The 13,380-nt window shown below is 32.7% G+C and overlaps 1 protein-coding gene across 4 annotated transcripts in view; it reads right to left on the reverse strand.

Moving 5' to 3' along the window:
* The window catches only part of ZRANB3 (zinc finger RANBP2-type containing 3), a 207,197-nt gene that overhangs the window by 87,427 nt on the left and 106,390 nt on the right, over positions 1–13,380 (reverse strand). For all 4 annotated transcript variants that reach the window (XM_032479349.1, XM_032479348.1, XM_032479347.1 and 1 more), the window contains 3 exons: positions 12,907–13,085; positions 10,105–10,336; positions 5,122–5,207 (listed from right to left, as the gene is read on the reverse strand). In XM_032479349.1, coding sequence (XP_032335240.1) covers positions 5,122–5,207; positions 10,105–10,336; positions 12,907–13,085 — 497 coding nt within the window. The remainder of the gene's footprint in view (positions 1–5,121; positions 5,208–10,104; positions 10,337–12,906; positions 13,086–13,380) is intronic.

Consider the following 13,380-nt stretch of genomic DNA (forward strand, 5'->3'; position numbering starts at 1 on the left):
TCCACAATATCTTGCCTGTCTTCACATCCTTCCTAACCTTGCTTTGATTTCTCAGTTCCTACATAAGCTTTGTTTTTATCAATACGGTATAATTTCCCTTGTCCCACAGTCCATGCATTGCTCGCTGGTGGGAAAAAAATCTTTGATAGGTCCAACTATAAGACTTTTCCAAGCTTCTGCTCATGCTGCTGGAGCAATCAAACCTTAGAGAAGACTGGTTCCACTACAAATCTAGAATTGCTGCTCTCAAATAGTTATCCAGGGCTGTACTGATTCTACCACACTAATTTCATTCTCTCATTCCCCTGTTCAGCAAAATTTCATACCATGTCAACATTCACCAAACTTTTAACCCTCAACTTTTCCATTTCTCTGAACACATAACTGTCATTCCCATTTTCTAGAGAACATAAAAGTATGCAGACCCCCTCAACTTCTTGCCAATCCAGAAACTATGGATATTCTCAATAATACCATAAAGCCATTAAGAAAAAGGTGGAAGGTATTTATGTGTACAAAAAAGGACAAATAAGGAAAGTACAAAATAACGTGGATATTTATAATAACTAGTTAAAAACAAGAATGTGCTTGCAAATATACACAATTTCTGTGCAAAGATTAAAAACTACATATAGTTGCCTAAAGAAGAGAAACTGAGGTGAAAGAGATTTTTTTGAAATTATATGAGCTTCTATAGGATTAGAATTTTGAGTGATGTGAAAATGTTGTCTTAAAAAATAACAAATGAAACTTGTAAATTTAATCATGCATGTGTTTCATGCTTTAAAATCCCACAAGCAGGGTCTAGAGTTGGGGGGAAAGGGGAATGGGAATGGGAAATTGTTTATAATACTGGGAATGTAATGGGAAGCGTTTCAGTGCTCATTAAAGTTCTGGAGGCGGATGGTGGTGACAGTTGCAGAACAATGTGAATGTACTCAGTATCACTGAACTCTAATCTTAAGAATGGTTAAAATGGTAAATTTTCTCAAGCATACTTCAGCGTAGTTTAAAAAAAAAAAAAAGCCTGCAACACTGATAACCAAAAAAATAACACAAAACACCCTCCAGTGCCTTTTTATTGCTATTACGGTGAAGCACAAGACCCTGTATAACATGACCCCTGCCTAACTTCATCTTGTCTTGAGACTCTCTCTTCAATTAGCTCAAGAATATTCAGCTGAACTGGACTTCTTTTAGTTCCTCAAAGGCATAGCAATCTCTCTTGCTCTGAGCCTTACTAAGTAAAATTCCTCATCCTGGGATGCAAATCAATATCACTTCCTCACAGGATGCCTCTTGGTCCTCTTGATTATAGTGACTTAATTATTTCAGTCTACTAAACTCTGCCATAACGTCCTTCACCTCCCTTTTATGACATTCACCACAACTATAATTATCTGGTGAGTATTTGACTTGAAAACTCAATGAAGGCTGGGGCCTTGTTCTCTATACTTCAGTCTTGTTCTCTGTAATCCATGCTTAATATTTAGCACAGGCAATAGCAGATAGCAGGTACCTTATAAATATATTTTTCAATGTTTTATTTTAAAATTTTAATTAATTAATTAATTAATTTTAATGGAGGCACTGGGGATTGAACGTAGGACCTTGTGCATGCTAAGCACACACTCTACCACTGAGCTATACCCATCTCCCTATATTTTTTGAATGAATGGATTAATTCAAAATTAAACTCCAGATGTAGGCTAATCAATGAGTGAAGCAGAAGCATCACTTACTCTGGATGACAGTTTCATTAATGTGTCCTAATATTACTTAATTTTTTATCACTTATGATAGACACTTGACTTTAATTTAGCCTAGGGTTATTCAAAACAGAAGTCTTTTTAAACTAAACTGAACTACTGATAATAGGTGAGGATTTCTCAAATCCCTTCCATACAAAGCAGACTTTCTAAGCATAAAGTGCAGAATTTTTATCAAATTATTTTTCAAACTTATCTCTGCCATCCAGTATGTTAACTATTTCTCTCAGATTTGAGCCATTGCAAATGGAATAGACCTGACCTCTATTTAGCTATAGATGAGAACATTAAATGCAACAGTGCTAAGGACAAAGCATACTGCAATTCCACAAAAGACATTTCTTGAAGCTGACATGACCTATTAACTAACACTTTTGGGGAATGACTATAAATACCTTTAAAATGTACTAGCACTCAACATTCTCCCTCTCATAACAATTAAGATAATTGTTTCTCCTAAGAGGTAAAACTGGCACAAAATATCAACTGTAAAGAAAATTCAGAAAATTTGACAAATTACTATGAACACATTCCTAACCTTTAAGCATGACATCAAGGGAGGGGCTGCTGCTAAGAGGACGCCAGCAGCCAATCCTGGCTGGATTACCTATTTGTCCTTTTTTTCTATGTAAAAGAATATTTATCAAAGTTGCCATTCCCTAAATCTTCTTTACTGCCAGGAAAAGTGAAAAAATATATGTAAGAGGAAGTCAGATACAGGGCAAGCCATTTAACCTTGTCAGGTGCCTGTAAAATGACAGAGGCGGGGACTGCGCGACTGCAAAGCTTTTCTAGCTCTAATGTGCTAATGGTTGACAACTCAATGGGCTGTCTTCTCCAAATCATATCTGCATTTATAGCTTCCTCTAAATATAACCCAGGAGAGTGAATGATGTAAGGGACTTTGGATCTGGGATGCTCTGAATAAGTAATACTCTCTGTGCCTCTCAGACCAAACCTGGTAGGTAGTTACCTATACCTAGACTTCTCATCTCTAAATCACATTCACATTCTGTTTCCCATCATGTCCACTTCTGTTTCCTATCACTTATGTATGGAATAAACTTTACAAAGGCAAAGTTACATTTTTGCTCAAGCTTCATTTAACTTTATTTTTAATATAGTCATGACATTTCAAATATAAAATAAGGATCTAAAACTGAAGAACTAACCATAATTTGGTTTCTGCAACATTATAGTGTGAAAATGACAACTTTATAGAATCAAACATTATGGGGAAAAAATTTAACATTCCACAGACTAACTTAAAATGCCAGGAAGTGCCTCGATCTAAATCAGTGTCTATGGAACCATAGTGCTTTCAAGGTAAAGAAGTAAAGGAATAACATAAAACTTTTGAAATGGAATCTAGAAGAAAATGCCTTGAGAGGTATGCATATGTATGTTTACCACATGGGATTACTTCACACAGAGAGAAAAAAGGTGAGGGGCTCATATCACAGATGAAGAGCTGACTTCTGTAATATATGAAGATTTCCAGTATATCAGTAAGATAAAAAGCCAGTAAGTTTAGTAGAGTGAAGGGCAAAGAACACAGACAATTGCCACCCATACATAAGTAACACACATGCATACCTTAAGATTATTAAAAACTGTAATAAAGGGTGAATGCTGAATTTTATCAAATTACATCTCAGCATAAATGGAAAAAATGAAATGAAGCTTTTCCTTTTCATTATTAACATGGCTAATTATATTGATGGATTTCCCAATATTAAACTATGGCTGCATTCCTCATATAAATTCCACTTGCATATGGTTAATAGGCTTTTTAATGAGTTTCTGGTTTATACTAATATTGAATATTTCTGTATTTATAGTCTTAAATAGAAAAAGGTTCTTGATTTTTTGGGGGTGTGTGTGCTATCTTGCCTGATTTTGGGGATCACTGTTAAACTGCCAATATACAAACAATCTGGAAGGACTCTGTCTACCCCTGTGCTCTAGGGCCTTTTAAAAAGCATCAGAACACAATAACCATAAGGGGTGATTTCAGAAAGACAAAGGGTGAGGGACTTATATCACAGGTAAAGAGCTGACTTCTATAATATACAAAGATTTCCCATATGTCAATAAGAAAAAAAGCTAGTAAGTTTAGTAGAATGAAGGGCAAAGTACATAGACAACTGACAGGAAAAAAGTACACGTGAGTTTTACATGTATGAAAAAATGCTTGACTGCCTTTAACAACATAAGACAAATGTGTATTAAAATTATTACCAGATCACATTGGCAAGATAAAATAATTTCTGTTTAAGTATGTTGTCAAGGTGTGGGGAAAAATCTTACTGCTGTGGGAATATAAATTGGTATACGTTTTCTATTGGTATATGAATAATTTGCAAATATTTATAAAATATAAAAATGCATATGCCCTTTGTACCAGCAATTCCACTTCTAATACATTTATCTTACAGATTTATTTCCATGTGCATGACATGAAATATTAAAATAGCTAATAATTATTGAGTGCTCACTATGTACCAGTCATTGCTCAAGTCCTTTATAAATATCAGCTAATGTAAGTCTCATAATAACTCTCTGAAGCAGGAATAATTATTCTCTGTTTATAGGGCTAAAGAAATTAAGGTACAGGGAGATAAAGTTACTGTTCTAAAATGAAACACCTGGGAAGTACTGAATAGGAATATAAAACACAAGTGGTCTAGCTCTAGTTTTGCTTGCCCTTTGCCACTGTAATATATTACTTCTCAACACCTGCAAAGATATTCATTGCTCCATTGTATGCATCAGCTATATACCACAAACAAATGTCTATTAATAGTAGACTACATAAGTAAATTACAGTGTGTCTGTACAGTGGAATACATGGAACATGTAAAAAGAATGGCAAAGTTCTTCTAGTAACTGATAATGCTAGGATCTCCAACACATTGTAGGTGAAGACAGCAAATAGTTTATGTAGAAATAAAATAATGTTATACATACATAATCATATGTGCTTTTTCATGCATAGAGTATCTCTAGAAGGATACACAAGAAATCGCCAACACTGGTTACTTGGGAAGGGAGATGGCTGACTGTGAGACACGGGTGGGATGGGTACTTACTTTTCACTTTTTCATAATATGCACATGTATCAATACAATTAAATAATTTCAAAAATGAAATGTTTGGAAGGTAAAAAATAAAGAAAAACTTCCATTATTGACTCCTTTTTTACATATGCGTCATCCACACAAGATTTTACTTGAAAATATTCTAGAGCTACCACAAGTTTGAAGAACACCAGGACAAAGGCTAACTAATGAAGTTTAATGTTCATGGTAATATGAGAGGGTTAAAACTTACAGAAAATAGTTTGTCATACCTGATATGTGCATTACAGTATCTTTTGGCGTAGTCGGTCCATGCTCCAAACTTTTGTGGAAAGAGAGCTTCAATCTGCATGAAAAGCTGAAACAACACAAGTGTCTTCAATATGTTATAATATTTTCTAGTAAACTATTATTACCGTGATGAATCCACTTAATGAAATAGTAAAAAGTGAAAAAGAAAATCTACCTTTTCCCTCAAGGCTCCTCGTTCCCCTCCATCCACCCATCCTTGCCATCCTATTCTTCAGGAATAACTGCTAACCTTTTCTTCAATGTACATTTATATACTTTGTATGCCTACATAAGCTTATGTACTTATTCTCTTTTATTCACAGGAAAGGATCATACTACACATACACAACTGGAATTTTGTCCCCCAAAACGTATCTTAGACATCATTAAAGCACATGTATGTCTAATTTTATTTAGTTTTAAAAATCACATAAGCAATCTACTAAAATAATAAAACACTGTTATTATGTAGCTTATTATTATGTGGCTACACTGTAAAAGATTATTACGTAGATACAGTGTAAAAGATTTAAACAGTCTTCTGATAGTGGACATACAGGCTGTTTCTAGCTTTCATGCAGTTATTAAAAATTAGTAACTTGGTTAAGTCTACATGTATGAGTACACATATATAAATATATGTGGGTGTAGGCATATATATATGTATCGGCATCTACATCTATCAATCATCTGTTTGTCTATCCATCCATCCATCCAACCCCCTATATGCATTTGTATTAGATGGGTTTATAGAGTACATTTTTAGAAATGAAGCAGGTGGGTTTAAGGTATATGCTTTTCAAAATCTGATAGATGTTACCATTCTGCACTGTAAAAAACAATGGTCCCAATTTATGCTTTCATCAATTGTATCATGAAATCTTTCCATTTTTATAACTTTAATAGGCTGTACATAGTAGTGCCTGTTATTTTAATATTTTTTAAAAATAACAGCTTGAGATATAAATTCATATTCCGATTTTATTGTTCTGACTTTTAAAGTGTACAAATCAGTGCCTGTTAGGAGATTCACAAAGTTGTGTTTTGATCACTACTATCTAATTCTGGAACATTTTTATGACTCAAAAAAAAAAAAATCTATACCCATTACTAATCCCATTCTCCCTCTCTCCCAGTCTTGGCAACCACTAATCTATTTCCTAGCTCTATGAATTTGCCTATTTTGGACATTTCACAAAAATAGAATCATAAAATACGTAGTCTTTGTGTCTGGCTCCTTTCACTCAGCATAATGTCTTCAAGGCTCACCCATGCTGTAGAGTGAATCAGCACTTTATGCCTTTTTATGGCTGCATTTTGTTGATCCATTCAGCAGTTACGGACACTTTTTCCTACTTTTTGGATATCATGAATAATGGCACTATGAACATCTGGATATAGTTTTTGTGAACATATGTTTTCAATTCTTCTGGGTATATACCTAGGAAGGAAACTGCTAGGTATTACAGTAATTTGATTTTTAACTTATTAAGGAATGGCCAAAGTGTCTTCCACAGTGGCTTTGTTGCTTTACATCCTTTTTATATGACAACATACTTCTAAATAACCAACTGTTCAACAAAGAAACCACAAGGGAAATTAGAGATTAGAAAAGACTTTGCAATAAATGAAACTGAGGAGACAACATACCAAAAATGAGATGCTGTGAAAGCAGTGTTTAGAGAAAAATTTATATTGGTATACATTTATATTAAAAAAAGAAGAAAGTTCTCAAATTAATAATCTAAATTTTCACCTTAAGACACTGGGAAAGGAAGAGCAAATTATACCCAAAACAAACAGAAGAAGTAACATAATAAAGATTAGAATTTAAATAAAATGGAAAGCAATACAAAAAAAATCAATGAAACCAATAATTGGCTCTTACAGAGATTAACAAAGTTGATAAAATTTTAGCTAGACTGACAAGACTCAAATTACTAAAACCAGAAATAAAAGAGGACGTCACTATAAACCTCACAGAAATACAAAGAATTATAAGGAATTCCATGAAAACTGGATGCCAATATATTAGATAACATCAATGAAATGGACAACTTCCTAAAAAGACACAAAAAGAGTATCAAAACTGACTCAAAAGGAAACAGACAATCTGAATAGGTATTTACTCAGTGAAGAAAATGAATTATCTAATTGTTAATCTAAAATCTGCCCACAAAGAAAAGCTTAGGCCCAGAAATCATCATCAAATTCACCAAATATTTTTAATTATTTAATAATTATTTTAATTAATTAATTAATTTAAAAAATTAATTAATAATTTTTAATAAAAAATAAGTAATATCAATGTTTTGCAAACCCTTCCAAAAAAACAGAATAGGAGGGAACACTTCCCATCTCATTCTCTGAGGTCAGTACTACTTCAATACCAAGATATAATAAGAAACTGAACCAAGATATAACAGAAAAAACTACAGATCAATATCTTGTATGAATATAGACACAGTTTTGCAAACCCTTCCAAAAAAACAGAATAGGAGGGAACACTTCCCATCTCATTCTCTGAGGTCAGTACTACTTCAATACCAAGATATAATAAGAAACTGAACCAAGATATAACAAAAAAAAACTACAGATCAATATCTTGTATGAATATAGACACAATTATCATCTACAAAATATTAACAAAGTGAATCCAACAACATATACAAGGATTATATACTGTGACCAAGCAAGATTTTTCTTAGAATGCAAGGTTGGTTTAACATGAAAATCAACTAATATAATATACTCTATCAGTAGAATAAAGGATAAAAACCATATGATTACTTCAGTAGATGCAGAAAAAACATTTAAAAAATTCAGTCCTTTCATGATTAAACACTCAATAAACAAGAGATAGTAAGGAACTTACTCAATCTGATAAAGGAAATCTACAAAAAACCCACAGTTAACATGGTAAATATGTAGTGGTGAAAGAACTGATTTCTTCCCAAGATTAGGAACAAAAAAGATGCCTACAACTCCCATTTCCATTCAAAACTGTACTGGAAGTTCTAGCCAGGGCAAGAATTGGCTATTTATGCAAGAAAATAAAATAAAAGACATCCAGATTGGAAAGAAAGAAGTAAAACCATCTCTATTTGGAAATGACATGATCGTGTATACGGAAAATCCTAAGGAACCCACTAAAAATTATTAGAACTAATAAATGAGTTCAGCAAGCTTGCAGGATACAAGATCAATGCACAAAAATGATTGTACTTCTATATACTTGTAATAAACATTCCACAAATAAAATTAAGAAAATTCTATTGACAACAGTATCAAAAAGAATAAAATACTTCACAAAAGAAGCATAAGACTTATACTGTTAAAACTTCAAAGCACTGTTGGAGAGTTAAATTTAATTAAAAACTCAACTAAATTGAAAGATCTCCCATGTTCATAGATTTCTAGACAATATTGTTAACATGGCAATACACTCCAAAGTGATCTACAGATTCAACACAATACTTATGAAAATCTAAGCTGGATTCTCTGCAAAAATTGCCAAGTTCTACAAAAAATTCATATGGAAATTCAAGGGACCCAGAATAGCCAAAATAATCTTGCAAAAGAGAAACAAACTTAGAGGACTCACCCCAGTTTCAGAACTCCTAATTTAGAGTTTGCAATTTTATATTTTTTTTCTTAAAGAGTCCCAACATCCCCAAATTGTATAATCATCATGATTCACAAAACCAGATGTACCCTTGCTTTGAATAGTGGTATCCTGGGTGAGGAGTGAAGGTACTGGTATGTAATCACATGGCACACAAGGGCCACTATTGTACTGCCAGTATTCCATTTCTTATGCTAGATAATCAATAACTGAGTATTCATTTTTCTATTATCATTTAAAATATACATATCTTTTATATACTTTCCTTCTTAAATGATACATCTCATACATTTTTCATAAGGACATAATAAATCCCATTACTCAGTGACGTAATTTTAGAACGTTAAGTAAATTACTTGGGGTCTACTCTCCCACTTCCAGTAGGTATTCAAGAGCAAAAAATATAAAAGGTAAAATGGAGAATTTTATCATCACTGGCTATGCACTGTTCTGTGTATTTCAGAAGAATTCCAGGGTGGCATTCAAAAGCAGACCCTTGGTAATACCAGCAGAGATGCTTGCAATAGCTATCATTCAGGCCTGGCTTAATAATCAGTAACAACAATGGACACATTTAGTTGAACGTTTACTATGTGCCAGGCACAGGACACTGCACTTTCAAAGCATTATTCCTTCTAATTCTCACAACAACCCTACCAAGCAACAAGCCTGTGTATTTTTCTATGACTGAGTGCTCCTTAACAGACAGGGCTTCCCTAGGTTATACTGACCTTTATAGTGTTTCATCCTTCATTTTTCCTTCCCAGCCTTTTAATCACTCCGTACCCCAACTGCCTCTTAGAGTTGTAAAAGCTAAATAGGGTATCAAATAAATGCCTTATTCTTCCATTCAAAGTAGGTATCTCTTCTGGTCTGCGTATAACTTCTATTTTCTCTCTACCTCCCCAAATGTGGATTTTGAAGTGAAAGAGGAACAGAGAGAAGTTATGTAATGTAGTACAAAAGATACAAAGGAGATTGAACCCCAACCCTAGGGAGCTGTAAAATATAATGTAAAATAGACTGGATAAATGAAAATTAAGACCACAGAAGAACCATAAGAACACAAATGTGAAGAATATTACAAATGTGTATTAAATATGAAAATCTCATAATAAAGGTAAAAGCTATTTTTTATATATAACTATAAGCATGGCTAAGGCTTACACGTAAATAGATACAGTCAGGGCAAAAGATATATTTAATCATAAACAGCTGTCTAGAAATTCCCAATGTGTTCTAATGGCATTTGGGGCATCAAATTTAAAATTAAAAATTTACAAAAATAGTGATGGATTCAGTTCTTTGTTTAAAGCCCAAAGTATAAGGACGTTGATACCTCTTCAGGCCTTCCCAGAGCTGGGGTTCCTGTAAGAAGAATGGCTCGTTTGGCTTTCTGTACTAGTGGCAATAAAATCCTGCTGCGAGCTGCATTTCTGGACTTCATGTAGTGAGATTCATCCACAATAACTACTCTGAAGTTCTGATCATTCAGAGCATCTATCAAAGTCTCGGCGTCTGTGGTTAAAAGGCCATAACCCAGAACTGTCACTTTGCTGGTCGATATTCTCCTAGAAAAGAAAATCCATGTACTTTAAATATATCTTAGTAACCAATTTACTAAAAACAATATAACTCTTTGGGAAGAAATACAAAGGAGAATAAAGGAGGAAAAAGAAGAGATGGTACTACTGCTAAAACGTAGTATCTCTTAAGATTTTGCCATCTTCAAATATGATAAATTAGAATCCAAAATTTAAAATTTGGTTAACCAAAACCAAATTTTTGGTTAAAAGGTTTTTGGAATATTTTGACATTTTACTAGGATAAGAACATTACTTTCTAAGAATGTTTGTTTCCATGCATCTAGAATCATACATAAAAAGTAGATACGCAAATATTAGTTGACTATACAATGAAGCCTTCCCACAAAGAGGATAGCAGTGTTTTTCGACTCAAGTGCTAATGCAATTTTGAGCAGAATGACACTTAGTACTGCACGGCTGTCCAGTGTACTGCAGTGCATTTCACATTCCTGAACTCTCCCATTAAAGGCCAGTAGAGTCCCTATCACAGTGACAACAAAAATGGTCCTTGCCCTGGGGCAATAAGGCTTGAGGAAGAGAGGAGGGTACAACCTCACCTAGAGATATACTAGGCTAAAGTCATCTCTGATCTTTTAAACTATCTCTATAATTCATACATCTATAATATTCTTTATCATACTATAATGAAATTATTCACTTATGTATTTATTTCTCTTATTATATCATAAGACTGGTGAGGGTAAGGAATGTGTCTTATTCATCTCTGTTATGTACAGTGCTATGCTCCCAGTGAGTTTGCAGAATGAAATAATTAGATAAATAAATGCATTAACAATAAAACATGTCACTTTTGCATTTTCTATGTCACCAGTGAAAAACACAGGATGGTGTCAATCTTCTGCAGTTCTCTACCCTTCAACAGAAAAGTCAGATCTCCTAAATGGCCAGTACCAACATGACAATTTTTTTTTTAAGGATTACTGCATTTAAGCCCTGAATGAATCTATTTAATATAGAGACTTAATGAATTTCCTACTGCACTCAAATGATAGGAAAGTCTGCTGATGAAAAGTATAGGGCTAATACTACTAACTAACTTAGATATACTAAGAGGAATATACGGAAGACAAGGGCGTCATAGGTCACTGTAGCTATTACCCTGCCACGTCTTGACAAGCAGACGGTCCATGCATAACAGGTGTATGACAAAAAGAGGTATACGCATTTGCAGTAATACATGTTGTCCCATGTTGCTATATACCTAGAGCTGTTTCTTTAAGTTCCTGGAAGACACTGGGCAAGTTTTTCCACCATTAGCTGACATCCTGCAGAAAAGTCATCCTCTGGGGTTGTAATGCTATCTAACATATCCCAAGTGTTATTCAAATAAAAATACTAGCCACTATTTAACTGCTAAAGTATATTTCCAAAATAATAATAAAAATTAGAAGATCTAAACACATAAAAAATGATAGAGGGGAAATATTTTAAGAATACTTATATGTAAACTTCTAAATAAGGGATAGCTAACAGAAAATGGGTATAGAGGTCTTAATAAATTCTATATTCTCTAAAGTCTTAAGTCTTAAGTTTTATGTAGTTTTATTAGAAGAGAGGAAATTTATTTATAATTATTGTCTACATTTTATTTTGACCATGCAAAGTGTTTAAATTTCCTTGGGCCCATGAAGAAATATTTCACTGAATTAGAGTTTTAGGTTGAAAGAAAAATGTTGACATCTATTTTATCTGGTTCCTCCTTCCACACTCATAAAGGCCAACTTTATTTCTATATTTCTTTATGTTAATAATCATAGAGAATACAATATAGTAGAATACCACACACAAACAATCTAACCAAGTATTAACAGACATTTATTTCTAATGGATACATTGCTTTTTATTTGAGGCTTAGAAATCGGTAACTTTGAACTTCTAAGAACATGATAATTTGCATGCTTCACCTGGAAATTCAATGAAATAAATTATTAATATTCAAATTTATGCAGTTTATTCCAATGGCTAGAAAACAAAATGAGAAGAAGTAGCTATACTATGATCGATTTTTAGAGTAAGGACTTCAAATTATCACAAAGTAAATATTTTCAATGTAGAAAATATTAAAATTATAAGTTGATATAATAAAAAGTAAAATTGGCTAACATTAATTTTGTTTTACATAAAACTTGCACATTAACTAACAACTTCTAAGCAAAACCTACCATTGTTGTTGATAACAGAAGTTCACGAGCTTCAAGTTAATCACTGAAAAATTGTAAAATTTATTTTTATACCCTAAAATAGTTTAAAGTATATTTAAGGTATATATAAAGTAGGCATATTCAAATAATTTTAAAGTGTATATATATACATTTTTTTACATATAACTTTAAAAATATACCATAAAGGAACTGATGACACTAAATACACTGTTTGGTTTTAGATAAATAATTCATATTTTTAAATATAAAATAAAATTCTCCATATTAGTCTCTTAATTCTAAATTATGTGCTATTTCATTCCAAACACTGGTATATATTACATACACACTGGAAGGCTTTTTTTTTTCTTAAAGATTAAAAGTTCTTCTTACCCAATATCAGTTTTATTCTGAATAACATTGATTTCTTCTGGACCTAGCTCTGGGATCCATTTCTCTATTTCTTCTGTCCAAGGGTACCTCAGAGATGAAGGGACCACTATTAAAAGAGGCCACTCTTCCTTATAGAAGTAAGTGATGCCAATTGCTTGAATTGTCTTCCCTAGACCCATCTAAATTAAAAACAAGCAAATAAATAAATAAATGCTAAAATATTTTTAAAGAAAATATTTACCAAATGTTTTATTTAAGAATATTACTATCAAAATACTTTCCCAACGTAAAATCAACTGGATTACATAGTTTATAAAAACCTCAAGATTATAATGACATTTAAAATTTATGAAACAAATTATATTATTTTGAAGTCATTTGTGATTGGACTAAGACAACTTCTTATTTTAAATATTAGTTATACTGGTTTCATACAACTTAATTTTACAAAGATGTATGTGATGGTATATAATT

This window comes from Camelus ferus, chromosome 5 (genome assembly GCF_009834535.1).
Source record: "Camelus ferus isolate YT-003-E chromosome 5, BCGSAC_Cfer_1.0, whole genome shotgun sequence".
NCBI lineage: Eukaryota > Metazoa > Chordata > Mammalia > Artiodactyla > Camelidae > Camelus > Camelus ferus.